General features: G+C 41.6%; 1 protein-coding gene across 1 annotated transcript in view; it reads left to right on the forward strand.

The window, feature by feature from the left end:
* The window catches only part of naaladl2 (N-acetylated alpha-linked acidic dipeptidase like 2), a 323,222-nt gene that overhangs the window by 157,586 nt on the left and 142,681 nt on the right, over nt 1–22,955 (forward strand). The window contains exons 9-10 of the mRNA XM_029428942.1: nt 4,022–4,209; nt 5,256–5,384. Coding sequence (XP_029284802.1) covers nt 4,022–4,209; nt 5,256–5,384 — 317 coding nt within the window. The remainder of the gene's footprint in view (nt 1–4,021; nt 4,210–5,255; nt 5,385–22,955) is intronic.

Below are 22,955 nucleotides of genomic sequence, written 5' to 3' on the forward strand. Positions count from 1 at the left end.
GGCCTCAGGGCAGCCAGAGCATTTGAAGACTTGTATTTTATATAGTTTTTTTTGTAAATGCTTCATTTAACCTTTAGTGTGTGAATCCTGAGCAATACATGTAAAAACATATGCAATTAAATGAAGAAAAAAGAAGCAAACTGAGCTTTCATATATGACTGATTTCTAGCAGTTTACAGTAATGGTTGATTTACCCTGGAAGCTGCTCAGTGCAATAATGTGTTGTCAGATGCTCAGGCTAAGCTAGCAGGCTTTTCTAAGCACCTCTTTTCTCAAACAAAGTCATCAGTGCTCTGTGCTGGAGTGATGAGCTTTGCTCTGTTCTTCTCTTCGCCTGCAGGAAGTTGCTTTGTGCATCCACACGCAACGCTCTCTTTGTAGAATATGTAAGGCATACAAAGAAGCCTGGAGCACTTGTGTGTGTCTGTATGTGTTTCCTAGGAAAACCACACATAGACACTGTACTAGAATACCATTTTGTGATATTTAACTCAACTATAGTATTACACATTTTCATTTTATAAATGTGTTTTCACCATTTTGTTTTGTTGCTCTATTCACGTCACTTCTCTTGATACAATGACCTCTGAATCGAATTCATGAAGATTTATATGTCTGAGTGTAATGGTGTCTGGAGTTATGATTCCTTTTAACACAAGACAAGAGGAAAAACTATCTTTTCAAACAAGGTATTATTAAAGGGAAGAGTCTCACGGCGCCAAGAATTAACACTACATAAGATTAGCAAAGCATCCCTCAATGATTGAATGTGTCTCTGGAGTTAAATGCAACAATATAAAACATATTCAAACGTAACAAGAGACTAATGGGTAAGCTCTAAAAAGCAGGAAGGAAACAGACACCAAATTGCTTGAGTGTGGTTAAAAGACTTATTCTTTTAATTATTGTCAATACAACCTGGAGTCTCAGCACTCTTTGAGTACGACCACGGAGAGAACGGATGTATATGTGTAAGATGGTTTGAGGAACATAGGCCACATGATTGTATTGTATCTACTCAGTTTAAAAGTATTGTTACTGAAGAAAAATTAAACCTAAAAATTATGATGGAATAAGAAAATTATAGAAGTGATGTACTTGCTAAAGACTAATTGCTTCTTTTTCACTAGCCCCTGATTGCTGTCATGAAGAGGTGTTTAGTTGGTGCAGATAAGGTGCTTGATCAGTGACAGTGAACCCAGGTGTGCATCATTAATTGGTCTAAGGCTCTAAGCAGTACTGAACAGTTGTGGGTCCAGCACTTCTGCAGTATAAGATATTATTTTAAAGTTGTAGCACTCATCGTTACGGTAAGCAATAAAGGCCCTGTCACACATATCCGTATGGCAGAAACGTATGCCGGCGCATACGAAATATCGGCAATAGGTTGATATAAATTAAGGGTAAGTTGTGATCATTTGAAGGACCCAGACGACACGCCGAACACGGCAGACATACGGCCCCGTCACACAGTTCCGTATGGCAGAAACATATGCCGGCGTATATGAAAAGTAGCTCAAAATTTCACATAGAGTCCAAATACGTCCAACTTTTCCACAGCGGTATTGTAGCTGACGTATACATAACAAATTATTATACGTATGTCAAGCCTATTGATAGCGTATCACTTACTTATACAAAACGTATTAGAGCGTCTGGACAACGGAGCTGGAAAAGTGCCATTTGGTATCCATGCTGATGCTGGAGAACGGCTAGAATGTACTCTTGTCGCAGCCTCTCAGCATCCTCCATGCTCTCTGATGCTAGCTTGATGATGGATTGATGTATTCATCAAGACGTGTTGTGAGGATGAGCTACTCACAGGGACCCTATATACTAGGATTCGGGAACCTATGGCTCTTTCGGTGACGCAATATGGCTCGCAGACAATTTGAGCTGACATTTTTAGTAATGAAGTAATGAATAATTATACTGTGTCATTTTAAAGTAAAACATTTAGCAGCGGATTTGTTTCTTTTAGTTCTCCCCTCTCTTTTCCTCCGCTCTGTCTCTGACTGTAAGTGTGTTCGCACGTGTGTGTGTCGTGAAACAGAGCAGAGGATAAACTGCGCAAAGCAAGCAGCCAGGGGTGTCAAACTCAATCACAGAGAGGGCCAACATTAACAACTGGGACTACGTCAAGGGCCAAACACGGTCCACATTTATTGAACAGGATACACATATTGGATAAAGTGTAAAACGACATGATGGAACATATTTAAGTCAACTGCAAATGGATTTACATTTGCAGTTACATTTTTATTTCTGAGCTGCAAAGTCGGCAAATGCGTTCAGTTTATCAGCAGAATGCGCGGTCGATGTGGAGATGTTTGTCAGTGTTTGGAAACACGTAGTGACCAAAGTTTCCTTCTGCATCAGAGTCTCCCACAGGCAACTTGGCTTGGAAAGCTCTCACTGCATCATACATGTCCGTGATCACACGGCCCTGAAGCTGGAGGTTTAACAGTGAGATGCTTTGTTAAGTCGCACAAACAGTCCAGCTCACATCGTCCCAGAGAGCTGTGGTGTGTTTCCCTTTGCTTTCCAAAAACTGGCAGATTTCCTCACGCAACTCGAAAAATCTATTCAGCACTTTCCCTCAACTGCGAGCCATCACATCACCATGTTCAGGATGTATCTCCTCAGGAAAAGACTTACATTGACTCTTATAAAGTGTCCTGTCTGTGTTACGTTGTTTATTACATGTTCCATCTCCAGAGCTTTACAACACAGCGCTTCCTGGTGTATGATGCAGTGATACACCGTCAGCTGCATCTTCTCCTGCATACTGCCCACTAATCTGCTCTTTTCATCACATTTAGATACTTCCTCAAATATATATTTTCCCGTGGTTGTACCATGCATTGATTTAATTACCAAAACTGGCAGGCCACTTATGATAGACATGATATTTTCTTGCGGGCCGGATATAATTGCTTTGAGTTTGACACCCATGCAGCACACACTGAAACGTGCACATAAATGAGATAAATAACATAAGCGTTTAGTTTATTTAATAAAAGAGCACCTGTTCAATGAAACACATAAAGTTGTATTAAATTTTATTAAATAGCCTATATGGCTCTCAAGGAAATACATTAAAAATATTCTTTTATGGCTCTCCCAGCCAAAAAGGTTCCCGACCCCTGCTATATACTATATTCAAACCCCAATAGCTGAACGCTAGATGTACTGTAGAAACATGTTTAATAAATTACTCCGTCATCAGGCATAATCTTAACATGGGTTACGAATAGGTTATCCACTCGTTATCAATAAATTGGCTGTAGGATTCATCGTCAGCCGATGTAGCCTATATCTAACGTACCTCCAACGTATTTACGTAGGTATTGACGTAGGTATTTACGTACTATATTTACGTAGGTAAGTATTCCCGTATGTCTAACTTAACTTATGTGTAACGTCTGCATAACTTGAAGACACACGTTGGGTACGTCCGGTAATTTTGTATACGCCATATTTTTGTATAGGTTATGCATTTGTTGGGCATTCGTCTGATACATTTTGTATAAGTAAGCGATACTCTATCAATAGGTTAGACATGCATATCTGTATATGTTCACTTTTCCGATCCGATGAAAAGTTGGACGTATTTGGACTCTGACAAATGTTCATATACACCAGCATACGTTTCTGCCATACGGATATGTGTGACAGGGCCTTAACAGAGGCATCTTAATTCAATGCTTTGTTTCTTGCATATTTTTTGTAGCAGGAAAGTAAGTTCCAATTTTCTGTAAAAATGTTTGCCTCAACAACATCTACTGCACTTTTCAGCACTACATCTGCTTTGAATAGATCTGGAAACTAGAAACGTGTTTCATATTGATCCTCATCTACAACCACGTTATGTGGTTGTAGATGATCTAATAAATGTTGACATAAGTGGCCCATACATGCATATATAACACATGTGGTACAGTAGCAGTATTACCTACAACCAAAGAAATACATGCATGAATGTGTCTTCACTATGCCTTCTCCTTTTATCTGTTCGCAGATCGCTACGTGCTGGTTGGCAGTCGGCATGACAGCGACCAGGGAGGCGGTGCTTCCGCCATCATGAATCAGCTTATCGCGGCACTGACAGAGCAAACCAAACGAGGATGGGTGCCAGACCGTACCACTGTGTTTTGCTCATGGGGAGGGTCAGCCCTGGGGAACATTGGGTCCTATGAGTGGGGAAAGGTCAGCAAGCACAAGATCATCTGTTTTAAATGTCAGCTCACGGGTCAAAGATTGTAGCTATATAAGGATCACCATACACAACCTTTTCATTTTATTCAGAAGAAAACTTTCTACTTTGTCCGACATATGCTATTGCTATGGCTTGTTAACAGTTAGCCAGCAATAAGCTAAAATAATACATATGAAGATAATAGTTGGGTTCATGCAGCAGCTTTTTCATATGTAAGTGGCCACAATAAACATTTATAAGAAGAAAGAGCCAGTTACTGGTGGGTGTTCCTAGGCTTTTCTCTCAAAACAGGAAATCTGCTATAATAGAAGATTGATTAAGTAGGTCTCATTTATGATCAACTATTTATTATTCTCATTTATGATCAACTATTTATTATTCTTATTCCCCCATAACTCAGTTACAGTTTGGCTGACACTGGCTCTATAGTAGAGGTCTTTAACGGGGGAAGAACAAAGAAAGAAAACAGGCAAATCAGTGTTGAAAATGTTTCAACTCACAATCGATGAGTAATCTGATTGGCTGTTCTGATCTTTATAGATATACTTTTTAGGTTGCAGTTCTATTTATTTACTTAGTTTTTAGGTAGTTGCACTTTCAAAACGTTTTATTTCCATGTTTTTTAAGCCCACATGTTTTTTAACATTTTGTGAAATAAAATTGAATGTGTAGTAATTTCTCTGTAGACCTTGAATTAATGACAAAGGAGAACACTGGACCCTGAGGCTGAAGGTCCCTGCTCTGGCTCGGAACACAAATTATTATGTATACTTCATAAAAATGTCAGATTATATTAAAATATAGGTTTTAATCTGATGGTTTTAAATTACATTAAATTACATTACAAGCAACAGCAGACGACAAAGAATGGCAGCCAAGGACAATAATGTAATCCTGAGAACTGTAAAGGACTTCTGTGGACTTGAGATAATGATAATGACAATATTGTGGTGAGTGTGATGACAACAATTTTACTGTTGTGAATGTCATTGGGAGTGTAATGATGATAACCTCTTTATGTGTGTGTTCCCTTCAGGATAACAGTGTTGTCCTACAGAGCAGTGCAGTGGCCTACGTGAGTCTGAACTCTCCAGTTAGAGGGACAGAGACTCTCCGAGCTACAGCTTCTCCAACACTGCTGCAACTAACTTCAGATATACAGAGAGTAAGTGTTACGGCTGCTGCTAGCACTCCCCCTAGTATGACTGCTAACATCAATGCATGTCACCGCAGATGTACAGTGTCAGCAGCAATGTGATGTTCCCTCCTCAGTCTCTCTCTTAGGTTTCTTCCATGTTTCCCCTTTTAATTGTGGGGTTTCTTTTAGGAGGTTTTTCCTTGTGTGGTGCGAGGGTCTAAGGACAGAGGGTGTCGTATGCTGTACAGTCTGTAAAGCCCACTGAGACAAATGTGTCATTTGTGATATTGGGCAATATAAATAAATTTGATTTGATTTGAAACGGCATTGTCAATTACAAATACGTTTCTAATCAAAGTCTGTGGAAGTCCGCATAAGGTAGTAGTGGTGGATGATAGGTCTCTACAAACCCAGCACTTCCACACAGGAGACCACTGTCCCGTGTGAAACCAAGTCAACGTTGACTTTTTTTAATTTACGTCCGTAACTTAAATCATGCAATAAACATACACATATTAAGCCAAATCATGAACTTTTCTTAAAAACCTAACCAAGTGGTTTTGTTGCTTTTTTGTTTAGTTTCAGTTCAATCAGAATGTAGTTGAGAATGCCGTTTAGTTGTATGGGACAGGGTTGACTACTGCCAACTTCTCTGGTACTACCACCATGGCAGCACTATTACTAAGTGCAGCATCAGGGATCATGGTCAGGTTGTAATTATCATAGACTATATAGAGGAAGTGGACATAGTCACCGTGACGTTTGTTGAAGTTTCGCCATCTTGGTTTTTTGGAACCAGATGTGACACAAGAGGGCGGAGCTAAGTACAACCGAACGCTGAACAAGACATTTTTAGGCTATGGAAATGTTACAATTAACTTTCATGAACATACTGTGAAAGGGATAAAGTTGTAAGACAACAATGCAAACAACACCCAAACGGACTTCGCTGTGTGGTAGCTACCTATCAATAACAAAGTAACCCCACCCTAAAACATACCCTACTTTATCCTTTATTTTACTCTAAATGGGATCATAATTTATGCTTTTTTGAAGAAGACTTAAAACTAGTGATCGAGAACATAAGCTCATTAATGAAATGTTTACTGAGGTACTAAATCATGTTTCCAATATTGTTATTTTATTCATTGGGGTTTTTGTTTATTTGTGTTTATTGTCACTTGTATCGGTCCACTTTGGGTCGTCCCCAGCACCCTGTATGAGCTCATTGTTCATACAGTATGTAGTATGTCACCTATTCTGTGAGAGGGGGAGGGGACACTCTCAATATGATCTAAATAAACCTTCACATTCACACACAAACTGCAATGGCCACTGTACTGATTAAGCAAAGCAGCTCTATGATTCAGCCTCCCAAACTTTATTTTTATTCCAACCTGCGGGTGTTTTGCAGATACAGTATATTCAACCCTCCCAGATATCTTCTTCCAAACTTTCACCATCTCTTTAAACTTTGAAAACTTTTGCCTTTTGAAAAAAACAACACACCTCAACGTCACTTTCTCTCATGTCCTTCCTCCGTCTCCACTGGCGCCACCGCCTCCTCCTTTTTTTTTGTTCTTTCCCTTCTCCCTTAAGCACTACATCCCATACCTTGCTCCCTCTTCTTCTATTACCTCTTAATCTCCTCTTTCATCAGCAGCAAGCACTGCATCTCGCCACTCTCTCATTTTCCTCATTAAAATCTTCTCCACTGTCTTCTCTCTTTGTCTCTTCAGGTCATGCTATACAGTATTTTTTTATTTGTGTCTTTAGGGTAGTCCTCCATCCTCTGGAAAGAGTCATGTTATAAGCAGGCACCGAGGTAGGGACAAGAGGTCATGAGTGAACAGATCGTAGAGCGCAATGTCCCTTTATTCCCCTGCTCGACCATAAACTAACTAATTAGTTGGAATGGCCCAGTCTACCTTTGACATTCAGTTGTAAGGAAGCTACAGACAGCCTCTGCCAAAGCCGTATAAAGAGATTAAGTAAAAAAGAATCAGAGAGAAAGTAACTTTGGATATCCTTTTTAATGAAATATATTTCACAGAAAAAGGAAAAAGTTTCGATAATGTGTGCACATACTTGAAATAGACTTCTTTTTCCATCAAAATTATTAATTTGTCAGACTTTGTGCCTTCATGCTTGTAGCAGCAACTCCGATACTGTCTTCTTTAAGGACAGACATCGTGCTTACCGGTCATAAATACTGGGGGGACATGAATGCTGCTGTAAAACTGCTGTAGGAAAGAACACTTTCAAGATCTGATATGCAGCGTGCACCAATCTGATTGGCTTTCTCTTCTTTGCCAGAGGACCATTTCTCACTCAACTCGACACTTTTTCAATTTAAATCTTGCTACCTAGAGTGTAATTGCCTATACATTACTCTATATGCCCTCTTTGATTGACGCTGCATCAACCCCACCTGTTAATCGTACAGTGTTCTATCTGGAAGCTTAAGTAAAGAGTTAGAGTGCAATTTAAAGACGTCAGAAATGTCACGTCTCGATTGCTGCCTGAAAATGTTGTCTATACCCTTGAAATGTCCCATCATTACTACACAAATCTAAACTATGTTATAATTGTCGTTTGTCGGCCAAATGAGTTGTATGGAGAATGTCACTATAACCATCTTAACTCTTAATCTTTAAGAGGATACTACCATCCCGTCTTTTTTTTTTATAGCTAAAAATCTGGTGTCGCAATTCACAGACCAACTTCCTACTTCCACTTCTTCTCTTCCAGCTCTGGCATAGGACAATGATGTTCCTGTCATCATGCCTACAAAGCTCTGAGTTATCCAGTTTCCTTCCAAATTAAAAACACGTTTTAACTAAATTTCCAAGACATTGGCACAAGATAAATGCAAATGAATGTTCCTTTCCATCCACTACTGTTTTGTGAATATTCAAAATTGGCATGATATAATTAAAAGAGCACTAGTCAAACCTCAAACAAATGAATGATGTTTATGTTAGTTTCCATTGCACATTTTGCTTTTATTGATAACCTCATTATTTTTCGAGTTACCAGTGTTACCATTCAGGTTTCCTCATGTACAAATTGAGCTTAAAGCAGGTGGAGGGAAACACACTTACTATCTACGTTTTCCAACTGAGAAAACGGCTATTAATGAGTCAAATCCATCCAGAGTTCTAGAGCCAGTCTAGCCTAAACCTAACCTGGGTTACAGTCTATCATAACCAATAGAAATGGTTGCCAAGACTATGAAAATAAGAAGTTGTAATAAACCTATTCTATTGCCCACGTATGTGGTGCTTGTCCACTCAGGTAGCTGATGGCCTGTAATGCTGTAGGTCTGAAGCAGACACACATCACCTGTTTGTCTCCCTTTTAAAATCTCTTGTAGCTGCATTACAAACAAGAAAAGGTGTGTAGAACCAGAAAATGTCTCATCCACTGCAGAAACAGTTTATTTAATGACGTACACATGTGTTTGTGTTCAACAGAAACAGTGTGGCATATTACCTGTAGATAGCTCTTAACGGTCAGCCATTGGATATTGTGGGATACTCTACAGCAGCGTGTTCAACTGTTTTCATGTAGCCTTTGTATTGTCTACAGAACATGTGTTAACATGTTAACAGATACAAAATGGTTGAATGCATCATCACAGCTCTACAGAGTAACACTGTGCTAAGCAAAGAATCCTCCGAGAATCCCTCCTTCGTGTTTACTTTTCATTTACCTTATCGTTTCGCCTCGTGGTATTTAATTGTCCATTAGGTGGCAGCTGTATCTCTGGCATGCTCTGTGGCTCTATTCATTATCTCAGGAGTCTCAGAGCTGCCCCAGGTATGCTCCCCACCTCCCAATATTTAGAAACACATTTAACCATGTCGTTAATCATGTTTGTGCAACAGCCATAATACTTCCTACTTATCTTACTTTGCTGGGACCTGTCTTCCAAGTTGAGATGCTGCAGCACTGATTGTTTTGGAATGGGTGCTTGGGAACCAATTATATTACAACTACATATTTCTTTTGTAGGGGATTTACACAAAGTTAGGTGACAAAAGGGGGGCTGATGGGCAAAAAGAAGGCAAGAGGAAGATAAAATCAAGGGTTTAAAGAGAAACAAGGGAGGCTTTGGTGGCTAGAAGAATACAAAATAAATGGAGAGGAGCATGTGCTTTAATTGGGTATTGTTCCAGAGATGTACAGTATGTGTGTCTAGTCTCCAGTCGGAGTGTGGGTGGCTTGTAGCAGGTACCTCCATTTCAAAACAAATGGTCATCAGTGGACAGCGCATTGTTAGAGTGAAAAAAGATCAGAGTGGCAAATCCTTCATCTGTCCTTCCTCCAAGAAGTTGCCATGGGTGTGTGTGTGTGTGTGTGTGTGTGTGTGTGTGTGTGTGTGTGTGTGTGTGTGTGTGTGCATTTCGTAGGTTTAGTTTGCTGCTATGGTGTGATTTAAACCCCTCGAAGTTCTGTGTGGGGACCTAAGTTGCTTACAGTACAGTTCCTGTGTGTCTCATGCACAATAGGCTTAGTCATTGACATGATTCCATGCTGCCTCTTATGTTGTTCATATGGAGCACACACGATTATTAACACTGTATAAAACCTTGTTTCACTGAAGCCTTAATATTTCTGCGGTACTTTACAAATTTACTGAGTGATTTTTTTTTTGTATTATGAAGCACATACATTTGAATAATCTATTAACCAACTAATTGAATGCAAATACTCAGCCATGTCATCCAACCCTGTATTTACACTTATATGACACTAAATGCTTTTGCCAAATAGTTGTGAATGAAATGTGGCCAGGATTAACAATGTGTTCATTGGGAATGTTTATTCAAGTTCATGAAGTGTTAAATTCCTAGACTCTACACAAGTTGTAGGGATGTCAGAGGTAGACGTTTGGCTTGCAGAGTGCTGGATTTTAAAACCGTAAACTAGGGTTCCCACATGTAGGTATAGGCTATTCAAACATTTTGGTTAATGTTATGGAAAGGTTGTGGATTTGGTTAAATCTGAAAAGGTAAATGTGTCTTCACATTTCACTTGTGGTGCTTTAAATGTTGAAAATTACTGTTTAAAAAAGTTATTTATTGATTACCTTCACCATACTGATCAATTGTGATAACCATCACCACGGATAACTATTTATTTGTTGTGTTCTTCCCCCAATTTGGCATGGAGTGTGAGAAGATATTGAATGTTTAGAATGTGAAATAACATTATGCAGGTTTTCATAAAACATTGTGCGGTTATACAAAGTGCAAAGTGCAAGAGAACTGTAGGAGCAAACAGGTTATCTGTGCATAAAATGTAACTGTTGAAACATTTTGGTGTGCGTGTGTGTGGTCTGACAGATGGTCCAGGGCAGGGAAGTGTGGGAGGAGTCAGGATCAGTGTGTTATGGCTGGAGTTTAGAAAATGAACCTGTTAGTGAGTCTATCTTTGTCAGATGGTTCTCACTCACTGCTCACTCACTGGTTTTTACTCTTATCAAGAGTCACCAAGAATAACCAAATCAGGCTTATTATAATATTATACAGTATTCTACCAGTGGTGGGCTGTCAGGGTCAGCAAGGCCTTCTCTGCTGGCCTAAACATCATCAGAATATACGTTTAATTTTGATATAACCTAACCCTAACCCTAACCCTGTGTTCCAGAAATATGTATTAAATTATTCCCCATAGTCTATTCTCTTAATTTCATAGCTTTCCTCTTGGTTGTGCTGCTTCCAGCCTCAGATCGAGATTTGGAGGGCTGGCCTTTATGTTAGAGCTTTTATCCAATCATATTTCAGCTATAATGTGTTGCCAGGGTCCAAGAAATCTGCCCTTAGGCCTTCAGAATCAACAGTGCGGGCTCCTGTAGCTTAAAGTGAACAGAAACAAAACTGTGACGTTAACCAATCAGATTTTGAGTTGGCGAAAACCGGGGCCAGCTAGCAGGCGTACGATAACGTCAGCACGTGCACATCTTTTGATTGGATATGCACTATTGAGAGGCAGAGCTAACAAACTGAACTTCCATCCATCCATCCATCGTCCACCGCTTATCCGGGATCGGGTCGCGGGGCCAGCAGCTCCAGTAAGGAACCCCAGTCTTCCCTTTTCCGGGCCACATCCTCCAGCTCTGACTGGGGGATCCTGAGGCGTTCCCAGGCCAGTGAGGAGATATAATCTCTCGACCGAGTCCTGGGTCTTCCCCGGGGTCTCCTCCCAGCTGGACGTGCCTGGAACACCTTCCTAGGGAGGCGCCCAGGTGGCATCCTTACTAGATGCTCCTTTCAATGTAAAGGAGCAGCGGCTCTACTCAGAGTCTCTCACGGATGGCTGAGCTTCTCACCCTATCTCTAAGGGAGACGCCAGCCACCCGTCTGAGAAAACCCATTTCGGCCGCTTGTACCCGTGATCTCGTTCTTTCGGTCATGACCCAGCCTTCATGACCATAGGTGAGGGTAGGAACGAAGATCGACCGTTATATTGAGAGCTTTGCCTTCTGGCTCAGCTCTCTTTTCGTCACAACGGTGCGGTAAAGTGACTAATACCACCCCCGCTGCTCCGATTCTCCGGCCAACCTCTCGCTCCATCGTCCCCTCACTCACGAACAAAACCCCGAGGTACTTGAACTCCTTCACTTGGGGTAATGGCTCATTCCCTACCCGAAGTAGGCAATCCACCGGTTTCCTGCTGAGAGTCATGGCCTCAGATTTTGAGGTGCTGATCCTCATCCCAACCGCTTCACACTCGGCTGCGAACCGATCCAGTGACTGTTGAAGGTCACAGACCGATGATGCCATAAGGACCACATCATCTGCAAAGAGCTGCGATGAGATCCTCAGGTCCCTGAACTGCAACCCCTCTCCTCCACGACTACGCCTCGATATCCTATCCATGAAAATCACAAACAGGATTGGTGATAAAGCGTAGCCCTGGCGGAGGCCAACATTCTCTGGAAACGAGTCCGACTTGCTGCCGAGTATCCGGACACAACTCTCGCGTTGGGCATACAGGGATTGGATGGCTCTCAGAAGTGACCCCCTCACCCCATACTCCCGCAGCACCTCCCACAGTATCACCCGGGGGACCCGGTCATACGCCTTCTCCGGATCCACAAAAAAAATGTAGACCGGATGGGCGTACTCCCAGGCCCACTCCAGGATCCTTGCGAGAGTAAAGAGTTGGTCCATTGTTCCACGACCAGGACGGAATCCGCATTGTTCCTCTTCAATCAGAGGTTCGACTACTGGCCGAACCCTCCTTTCCAGTACCTTGGAGTAGAATTTACCAGGGAGGCTGAGAAGTGTGATACCCCTGTAGTTGGCACACACTCTCTGGTCCCCCTTTTTAAATAAGGGAACCACCACCCCGGTCTGCCAACCCCTAGGCACTGTCCCAGACTTCCACGCAATGTTGATGAGGCGTGTCAACCAAGACAGCCCTTCAACACCCAAAGCCTTCAGCATTTCTGGACGGATCTCATCAACCCCTGCGGCTTTGCCACTGTGGAGTTGTTTGACTACCTCAGTGACTTCCATCAGGGAAATTGACGATGATCCCCCATCAGCTTCCAGCTCTGCCTCTACCATAGAGGGCGTGTTCGTCGGATTCAGGAGTTCCTCAAAGTGCTCCTTTCACCGGCCGATAACCTTCTCAGTCGAAGTCAGCAGGGTTCCACCCTTGCTGTACACAGCTTGGATGGTTCCTCGCTTCCCCCTCCTGAGGTGCCGGATGGTTTTCCCGAAGCACCTTGGTGCCGACCGAAAGTCCTTCTCCATAGCTTCTCCGAACTTCTCCCACACCCGCTGCTTTGCCTCTGACGGCTTCCCTGACCACCGGGGTCCACCACGGTGTTCGAGGGTTACCGCCCCTTGAGGCACCTAAGACCTTGAGACCACAGCTCATCACCGCAGCTTCAGCAATAGAGGTTTTGAACATCGCCCACTCAGGTTCAATGCCCCCAACCTCCACATGGATGTCTGAAAAGCTCCGCCGGAGGTGTCAGTTAAAGATCCCCAGGACAGGGGCTTCCTCCAGACGTTCCCAGTTCACCCGCACTACCCGTTTGGGTTTACCAGGTCTGTCCAGAGTCTTCCCCCACCCCTTGATCCAACTCACCACCAGATGGTGATCAGTCGACAGCTCCGCCCCTCTCTTCACCCGAGTGTCCAAAACATGCAGCCTCAGATCAGTTGATACGATTACAAAATCGATCATTGACCTTTGGCGCATCCTTATGTTTGAACATGGTGTTTGCTATGGCCATACCATGACTAGCACAGAAGTCCAACAACCACCAGATGATGATCAGTCGACAGCTCCGCCCCTCTCTTCACCCGAGTGTCCAAAACATGCGGCCTCAGATCAGATGATACGATTACAAAATCGATCATTGACCTTTGGCGCATCCTTATGTTTGAACATGGTGTTTGCTATGGCCATACCATGACTAGCACAGAAGTCCAACAACAAAGATCAGGGAGGCCCTTCCTCCCAATCACGCCTCTCCAGGTGTCTCCATCGTTTCCCACGTGTGCGTTGAAGTCTCCCAGCAAGACTACGGAGTCCCCTACTGGAGCCCCCTGCAGGGCTCCATTCAGGGTCTCCAAGAAGGCCGAATACTCCAAACTGCTGTTTGGGGCATAGGCACAAACAACAGTCAGAGTTTTCCCCCCCATAACCTGAAGGCGTAGTCCACCGGGGTAAACTCCAACGTAGCGGCGCTCAGCCGGGGGCTAGTGAGTATCCCCACCCCGGCCCGACGCCTCACACCTTGGTTAACTCTGGAGAAGAATAGAGTCCAACCCCATTTTCAGGAGAACGGTTCGAGAGCCCAGCGGTTTTTCCCATGAGTGGTGGGCCCACAGGATGGATGGATGGGAGGCACCACGTAGCTTCTTCGGGCTGTGCCCGACCGGGCTCTTTGGCAAACCCGGCCACCAGGCGCTCGCCGTCGGACCCTCCCTCTGGGCCTGGCTCCAGACGGGGGCCCCGGGCTTCCTCTGGGCAGGGTCTCTCCTTTCCTTTCCCTTTCCCTTTTTTTCATGAAGTCGTTTTTGAACCATTCTTAGTCTGGCCCCTCGCCTGAGACCAATTTGCCTTGGGAGACCCTACCAGGAGCACTAGGCTCCAGACAACACAGCTCTCAGGTTCAAAGGGACACACAAACCTCTCCACCACGATAAGGTGATGGTTCCCAGAGAGGCTGAAACTGAACTTTTCAACCCACAATAGCTGAAGGAGGAGTAGAGATCGATTTGGTCGCAGATATAATTACAACGCCATTTTCAAGATAAACTTTTCAAGAAAAGCTAGACATCGTGAGAAGAGAATGGCTAGCGAGCCTATAACAGCCGGGAAAAGGGTTTGTCCGCCACTTTCAAATCACTAACTACGAGCGGTACCCATGGCTCACAGCCTCCGAGAGGCACTGCACATTGTACTGCTGGGAATGCCTGATATTTACAACTAAATGTTTCGGAAATATTAATATAACTCTGTTGTACTTGACTATGTTAAGTTGATGCAACGCCCGGTTAAACTGTGTTTCTGTCTAAATGTATAGTTTCTAGAGCCATGTCGTCATAATGATGTATTAAGAGGTGGAATAATTCAGGTAGGACTGTGTAGGACATCACTGAAGGCCTAGGTGTGAAATGCACGGCCCGCCATTGTATTCTACTATGCAAACATCATCAGTGAACTATGTAAACATTGCACTAAAGGTTTAATATTAATATCATTATTATTATTGCTGAGCAACATAGTCTAATGCAGTATTGGTAATAATCAGCAGCAGTAGGATGTTCTGCCACTGCAATAAAATCTACCATAGCGAGATAATAATTTAATATAAATGTGTTCAATGGCTATTGCAGAACATTGTGAATATTATGATAAATAGGATTTGATTTGATAAAGAAGGATGATTATTACATTGTATTCAAAGCAAACAAATATTTATTCCGATTATTTATTGTCTTCTCTTTTCAGTTGGGTGAAGTTTGTATCCTATGAGTTTATAAATCTAACAATTGTGTTATTGATTTATTGCATGTTTATTGTATTACTAAAGCACACAAGTATCTACAAAGCTTGGCGCTACAAGTATCACGAAACAAATGCATATCTCCTAGTCATTGAGGCTACAGCTCTTTCTGTTGGTTCCTCGTGTCTTTCTTTTAGGAATAAACTGAATTTAGTCTAATTTTCTCTTAATTTTCTTTTCTTTTATCTGACGCAGTTGGAGCTGTCAGAAGTAAATCTATAACAGATTTGGGACCAACAGGCTGCGGCCTGGATCAATGAAGAGATCAGCCATAGATTGGTTGTTTGTTTTGCTGCTCATGCTTAATCCATGCTGTGTGATGGTCTCTAAAGAGTGAAGGGGCAGTTTCTGTGTTGGCAATCAGAGCTTTCAAGCTGTTTCTTTTGGACTGAATGAGGATTGTGGATTTTGACCAAACTTAAGACCAACTCACCTCTTTATTCAATAAACTGGATAATATAATAGAAAATACCATGAAATGACCCAAAAGACACTACTGCAGGTGAACAGAACAATAAGTGTGCATAATCTAAATCATCCACACAATGCGTTTGGATCTTTGCACGTTTCCAATATGTTGTATTTTGAACACACTTTGTATTCACTGTGACAAATCATCTTCCGTGTTCTCGTTGCTAGAGTACGGGCTGACTGGAAAAGTAACGGCTGATATTTGAAATAAATTATGACACCGTGACAGGCTTTCAAACATGAAGAAGGGATGACAATAGACCCGCTTCAGAATCACACCGTAAATGGTAAATATGACCATCATCTGCATTAGGGAACATCCAAGAAGTCTAATTTATACATCTAATTTATATGTTTTCCTACATAAAACCAGCAGAAACGAAGCTGACAATAAATCACCAGAATGACTCTCTGACTTTATGGCCAAGCAGCCATCCAGGATGGTTCGACAGCACACTTGACATAATGTTTGACATAGTACACTGTCGGCAATATGTTTGAATTATCACAGTTCTTGTATTGTCAGGGAAGGCATTGTATGACTGCGGCAGCCCCCATGAATATGCATAATCACGAGGAGAAGCTGCCTCTGCCTCAAAGTATTTTTACGACTGTCAGCGCGGCTCTTCCATCACGGTTTCATATCACAGCGACAGAACACAAGTAGAGGAACGAATGTGAACATATTAGTTATGTGAGGAATGAGCTTTGTCATTACGTGTGGCTGTGACATTCATCAGGTGCTGTGATGTGTTGCATTTTTCAGACACTAGTTTGTATCTTGCCTGGTCTGCAGGTGCCATGTAAGTGTCTGTAATAAGTAGAGGAGGTGCAGTCACAGCCTTCTTGAGATTAATTTCTACTTAATAGATGCTCTCTAAATGAATTAAAGACAGATTACAGCCTAATTTGTCTATAATTTATGGCCCTGGAATATACATAATTGATTTTAGCTAGGATTAATCAATGCCTTTTCCCTAAGTGCACTGTTTCTCTGTGGGCAAGGTTGACTTTTAACCTACTCTGCAATCATTTGATCAATAGCTAGACAGAAAAACACAGTGGATGTCTTTCCTGTGATTGTGAAGAGACATTGCACAGCATGTGGGAAATACATAATATACTGCATATTTTACAGTTCATTATGTATTGACCACTTATCTTGAGGGATACATTATCCAGTGCAATATTAATTTTTATTATTTCACTGACGACCGTTCACACACATAACAGCCAATAGCACACTTACCGAGGTAGGGTGGGTATTTGCTAATGTGGCTTCAGGCCAATCATTGTCCCAGACCGGCAGAGAGGCGAGGGAAGTGTCCAATGAGGGACATGGGTGACACCATTTTGGTCCGACTATATAATTTCAAGTATATGCAAATAATTTTTGTTTAAAGTGTATCTTTTATCAGTTACACAGTCAAATATATATTATATATTTCATATACGGTTTCCATCTGGGAAAGTTGTTACAACAGTGCAGATGATCATAGTCGCTGTGGGAAATAAAAATAAAAAGACGTTTATTATCAAAGATAACCACAATCACCTATACTGTACTTACAACAAATGCAGTTGCCATACAAGCAATGACACACTCATGAAGCACTTGAAATGTATTTGGTAGTGGACTGTTTGGACATTTTCAGACTATTTTTCATGTTCGGTCACTGTTACAGCACTTTGGTTGTCCTCGTTGATTGACTTGTTTTCCTTTAAGGTCCTTTAAGTACAAGGATTAAGAAAGAGAAAAAGACTAGTTTTGGTCTAGTTGGATGAACTCTAAGTGTGTCTTTGTGTCTCCCACTCCCTCCAACCCTCCCTCCTGCTATCTCTTTGTCTATTTAATATCCCAGTCACTCATTTCTGGATGGCTGGGACATGCTTTTCAGTTCAACAGCTGCAAATGGCTTTTCCAAAGACCACGGTCTGGAACGGAATTATTATCATTATCATAATGCGAAGTTGTTTGTGTCATTTGGCACTTTGTTGTTGCTGTGGGTTGCATTGTAAATTCGGTACACCACTCTGCCACCCTCCACTTATTTGATATGTCATGAGTGTAATACATGTTAGGGCCACATGTTCTTTTTGAAAAATGGGACAAATCGTTTTATTCCATTTTCATGGAGGTATGAAAATAGGATGTGAACAAAGGTTAGGATGCGGTTTTAAAGACATTAAACCTTAAGGAAAACAAAACATGGATTCCTTCAACGATGGTTTTATGAGTGAGTTCATCTACATTACGTGTTGTCTTGGCCTGTGGGCATGCATGGCTTTGTTCTTATATTGTCTTTTTATTCTCAATTCAAAACAAATAATAACTCAAACACAGCCTCCTGCATGCAAGAACAGTCTCAACATACTCACCACCGGAAGATTATCTAGATTAGAGCGGCATTAGTGGATTAGATTTGCAGCAGTAGCTCAGTCCGTAGGGACTTGGTTTGGTAACCAGAGGTTCGCCGGATCAAGTCCCCTAACAATTACGGATTGTAGACTGGTGGAGTTATGCCAGTTCACCTCCTGGGCACTGCGAGGTGCCCTTGAGCACAACACTGAACCCCCCCAACTGCTCAGGGTGCCTGACCATGACCCTGGCTCTGACACCTCTCCGTTACTGCATGTGCATATGTTTGTAATTGGTTATACACACGCGTTTGTGCATTTCAAGCCTATGTTTGTAATGTGTAAATAACAAAAGAGCAAACATAACATTTCCCCTTGAGGGATTAATAAAGTATTTCTTCTTCTTCTCCTGAGGGGACAATTCTACACCTCCCGAAGCAAACAAGTCCAGCAAGCCATTCTGTGTATCACATATGATTTAGTAGATTGAGTGGTAAGCAGAGATCTCAAATGATTTGGCTCTCTCCTTATCATAGCAGACAAAGAAATTAAATATTGATTCCTGGTGTGGCACCACAGGCTGAAATTATCCATTCTCTCTGCTCTCTCTCCATGCTCACTTGCTTATTCTCTCTGTCCTCCCATTGCATCTCCCTTTTTTTACACCTCACTCTTTTATAATTCACTCTCTAAAGGTATCTACTTTCATTTTAACTGTCTCTGTTTCTCTTTCCCTACTCAGACACTCTTTTAATGCACCGTGTCTGGTTGTAAGATAGGAAAAGGACAGAAGCAGTACATGGCCTGACTTTAAATCTTCTCTACAGCAGATGGAATGATAGTCTATCTCTATATATAATCCTACTTTGTGATTTAAATTGAGGTATTTTTCTAATTTTCTTTATTGCTGAAATGAAAGACTACATAGGCATTTTAAGTGTTGAGTAAATGCCATCACCTCAGGACACCTAGATTCTTTCAAAAGCAGCTTTATGTTTTCTCAAGTCCTAGTTTGAGGAAAACAAAGTTGAGAGGTTAAACTATAATTTCATCCAAGACAGCAATCTAACATATCTTTCCCTTTGGCACAGAGAACATAAGATAGCAGGTTGGATCCCTGGAGGTTCACAAACCAAAGCATTTTCAGATCATTTTCACTTCAAAACATACACTACATGAACATGCAAACTAGGAAGCATTGAGCCCATCAGTATTCAATAACAATAATTTCTGTTATTCATTGTTTGAGTTCTAATATTCATTCATCCAGCTATTCATAAATATGCATATGCAGGCAGAATATAGAAGGTTTTCCTGTTTAGAAACTATCATGGATGTGCTCAGCAGGAGGGTAGAGAACATTTCCACAATGTCATGATAGTTTACATAAAGACATTTTCAGTATTTAGAAATGAAGTGACTTGCTGGAAACCAGTAAAATTACTTTTTTTAAATAAATGTGTATGCGGCACTCGCATTTCAAAAACTGTTCCCCTACACGCTACATGATGATAGACATTTGTCAGCTTTAGCTAGTGAAAGATATGTGGAATTCCTGGGCAAAATGGCAGCTAGCAGCAGTAATGCTAACTACATTCAGTCCAGTATCTTTAGAAAATACATTCATAGGGGACACCTCGCGAGGCAAACAGTTAATCCTCGGCTATAGTCCCAAATGAACTAGTACACGGAGAGCTGGAGAAACAAGAGATAGAACAGCAGGAGAAAAAGAGAACCAAAGAAAGATGAAAAGTGAAGCTCTGATGGGGCACAATAAAAGGAGAAAAGACCTAGAGGAATGTGCGGCTAAATGCTGCCAAATTACAGATATGTTAATGATCAAAGCACAAGACTAAAACTAAAAAAACATATCAGCACGTCATAATATCACAACGACAGTGCTCAAGTTGTTAAGAGTTTAGAAACTTACTCTATTTGTTCTCTGTAGGAACACTGGGGATGTGTAAGCATGGGAATAAAGACCTATACAGTATGTACCTCTAGTTACTGCTATAGCCAATAATCGCTAGATGCCAGTAGATAATTATGTACTCAGATATGAAAAGTAAATGTTTATTTCTTTGGATATTGACCACATTTTCACCCATGGCTAAGATTCAAGCATAACAATAACATACAACTCCTGATGTCGATCCCCCCATAAAATGTCTATTATTTTGGTTTATTAGCTAATTTCACGTTGATGTTACTTGAAATGTGTCACTGCAATCACTCCACCATATATGCGACAGCCATTGGAACATTCGGTAACTCCACAGTGCATTTCTCCAGTTCATGAGGCACCCATGTTAAATGGCCAAGCCACATCAACTGGCTCCTTTAGACATGAAGGGGCAGTGGTTCTTCTTAATGTCTGATTTCCTTAACCTTCCTCTAAGGGTGTCATCATGATCTCATTCTCGCTGCTTGTATCTGCAATCTGTCTTTAGGTTTGTCACCGCAGCAATCCAATACTGGATGCTTTACTGAATGTAGATATAGAGGGAAAATACGCAGCTGGTGTAAAGCTCAATGTTTCTACATTGTCCACAATGCTGCTGTGGCTCATTTAATATAGTCCACTTGTACAAAGAGAGACCTGTATATATGTAGGTCTTTGAATGGCCTCATCAATTGTGACTAGCACTGTATTGTTTTTCCTGAGCACTGACCCTGGGAGAAACCACTGTGAATTGTTTTAACTTGCTCACTCATGGATACAAACGTGGCCAGTCAGTGCTTGTTCTATGGCATACTTGCTCGCAAATTGGATTGCTCAGTGGTGGTATGCCTTTTCTAATCACAGGCAATCATGCAAATCAAGGCCAAATGAAGTTCATCCAATATCTTGGTTCAGCAGAAACGTTCCAGTAGAACCTGCAATCGGCGAATACAGAGGTGAGGACATGCAGTTGTAGATTGTGGTCAGCCAGTGACTGAGCTTGTAAAGATGGTGGATGCTGGACACAATGAAAGCAACAGCAGCACTGTGTAATCCAATTAAATACAGTATGTATGGATATATATTATCAAGTATGAAATCCAATGTAATAGCACCACAACATGTCTGAAAGAAGAGATTAATTAACACCTCTCAACTAAACATTGAACATTAAAAGAATGCCGGTATATATTGTAGGACTAAATAATTGGATTGCATTAAATTGTTCAGTTTTTGCTTTCATTGTGTCCACCCTTTTTATGTAGGCTTCATTAAAGGCAGAGTGATGTGCCAGGCCTTGTTGCACTGTAAGCCCAAATCAGTTTTTTTAGGCAGCAAAAAAACTGAAATGTGTATTAATTTTGTATTGTAAATCAGAACCAAACCACGTTATGGAGGTTGTTTGAGATGGGATTACATTCAGATTTCTACCGAGGTGTCTCGGTCTGTCAGAATTATTATATTACATAAATATTACAACAACGACTATTTGTTTCCACCAGTTAATACTTTGCAGATGGCACCACTTCTCTGGCTGCACAGTGAAGCCTGCCATGACTGGAGCACGGAACATCGCAATGTATACCAGCCTCCTGACAAACAAACTTAGTAACGGAGGAAGCTTGTTTACAGTATATTGTGATGTTCAGTGATGCAGTCATGGCTGTCAAGTCCTGCACCGCAACTTTACAACGCCATGCAAAATGATGGACTTCCATGTCTCATGCTTCCGCGTTGGAAAGCTGCCTCATCAGCGTAGCTACCACAGCGACTCATGCAGATAGGTTGGTGATGTCTGGTTGGAGTTTTGAGATTTCACTGATAAACCTGTAATGGACACAAGGTATGATGGGTCATCACTACATAATAAATGTATTGTTAATTTTAGTCTACACAGTTTCACTAAAAGCTGCTGAGCAGTAGTGATGTTAGTATCTCTCAGTATCTGCTGTTGACGGGAGTCATTAAAAAATAATCATACAACAGTAGAATGTGTCCTGGCAGTAGGATATGGAGTGCATCCACTTTGAGTTCTGACACATCTGTGCATGCAATCACAGCTGTTTACTGTGTTGGAGTGGTATCCACCAGTATTACCTTGTTCTCTGGAACCTTTAGGCTTTTCTGATAATGGCTACTAAACATTTTCTACATACACACACATCGATGTCAATCCTGTGTTATGGCTCTCAACCCAACTGTACATATTTGTCACCCATTGGTGCTTTATTCCTTGGGTTTTGTGCATTATAATAATGTTATTCCAGCCTTGAAGAAAGCACAAGTTCGCAATAGCTGAGATCACATACGCACATGCATCCACGCATTCTCTCATACACACACACACACACACACACACACACACTTTCTGCTGAGTGCAGTGATGCCTCCCACAACCTCACTGCCACAACCACTATTTGCCAATTGGCATGAAAACAAACACAACTTCAGACCCACACACTTGACCTCAAAGCCAAATTCAGCCTCCTAGGGCAAAGACTGTGGCTGCCAAAAGATGGGGAAATGCACGTAACATGAGTGCAATGATGCCTTTAACAAGAGTCTACGAAAAACTGCTCACAAATTATGAAAGGAAGTAGGGCCAAAGTGTAGTGGGGCGGGGTGCACCGTGACTTAGGAAGAAGGAATCAATCAAACAGCGTTTCCTGTGCTGTACTATATTCTGCCATTTATTTTACTGTGAGTAAGTTTGCATTTAGTTGTTGTCATGGTGGCTATAACAAACGATATGGCTAATTACCCAATATATTAGTTTTTCCTCTAAATT

This window comes from Cottoperca gobio, chromosome 4 (genome assembly GCF_900634415.1).
Source record: "Cottoperca gobio chromosome 4, fCotGob3.1, whole genome shotgun sequence".
NCBI lineage: Eukaryota > Metazoa > Chordata > Actinopteri > Perciformes > Bovichtidae > Cottoperca > Cottoperca gobio.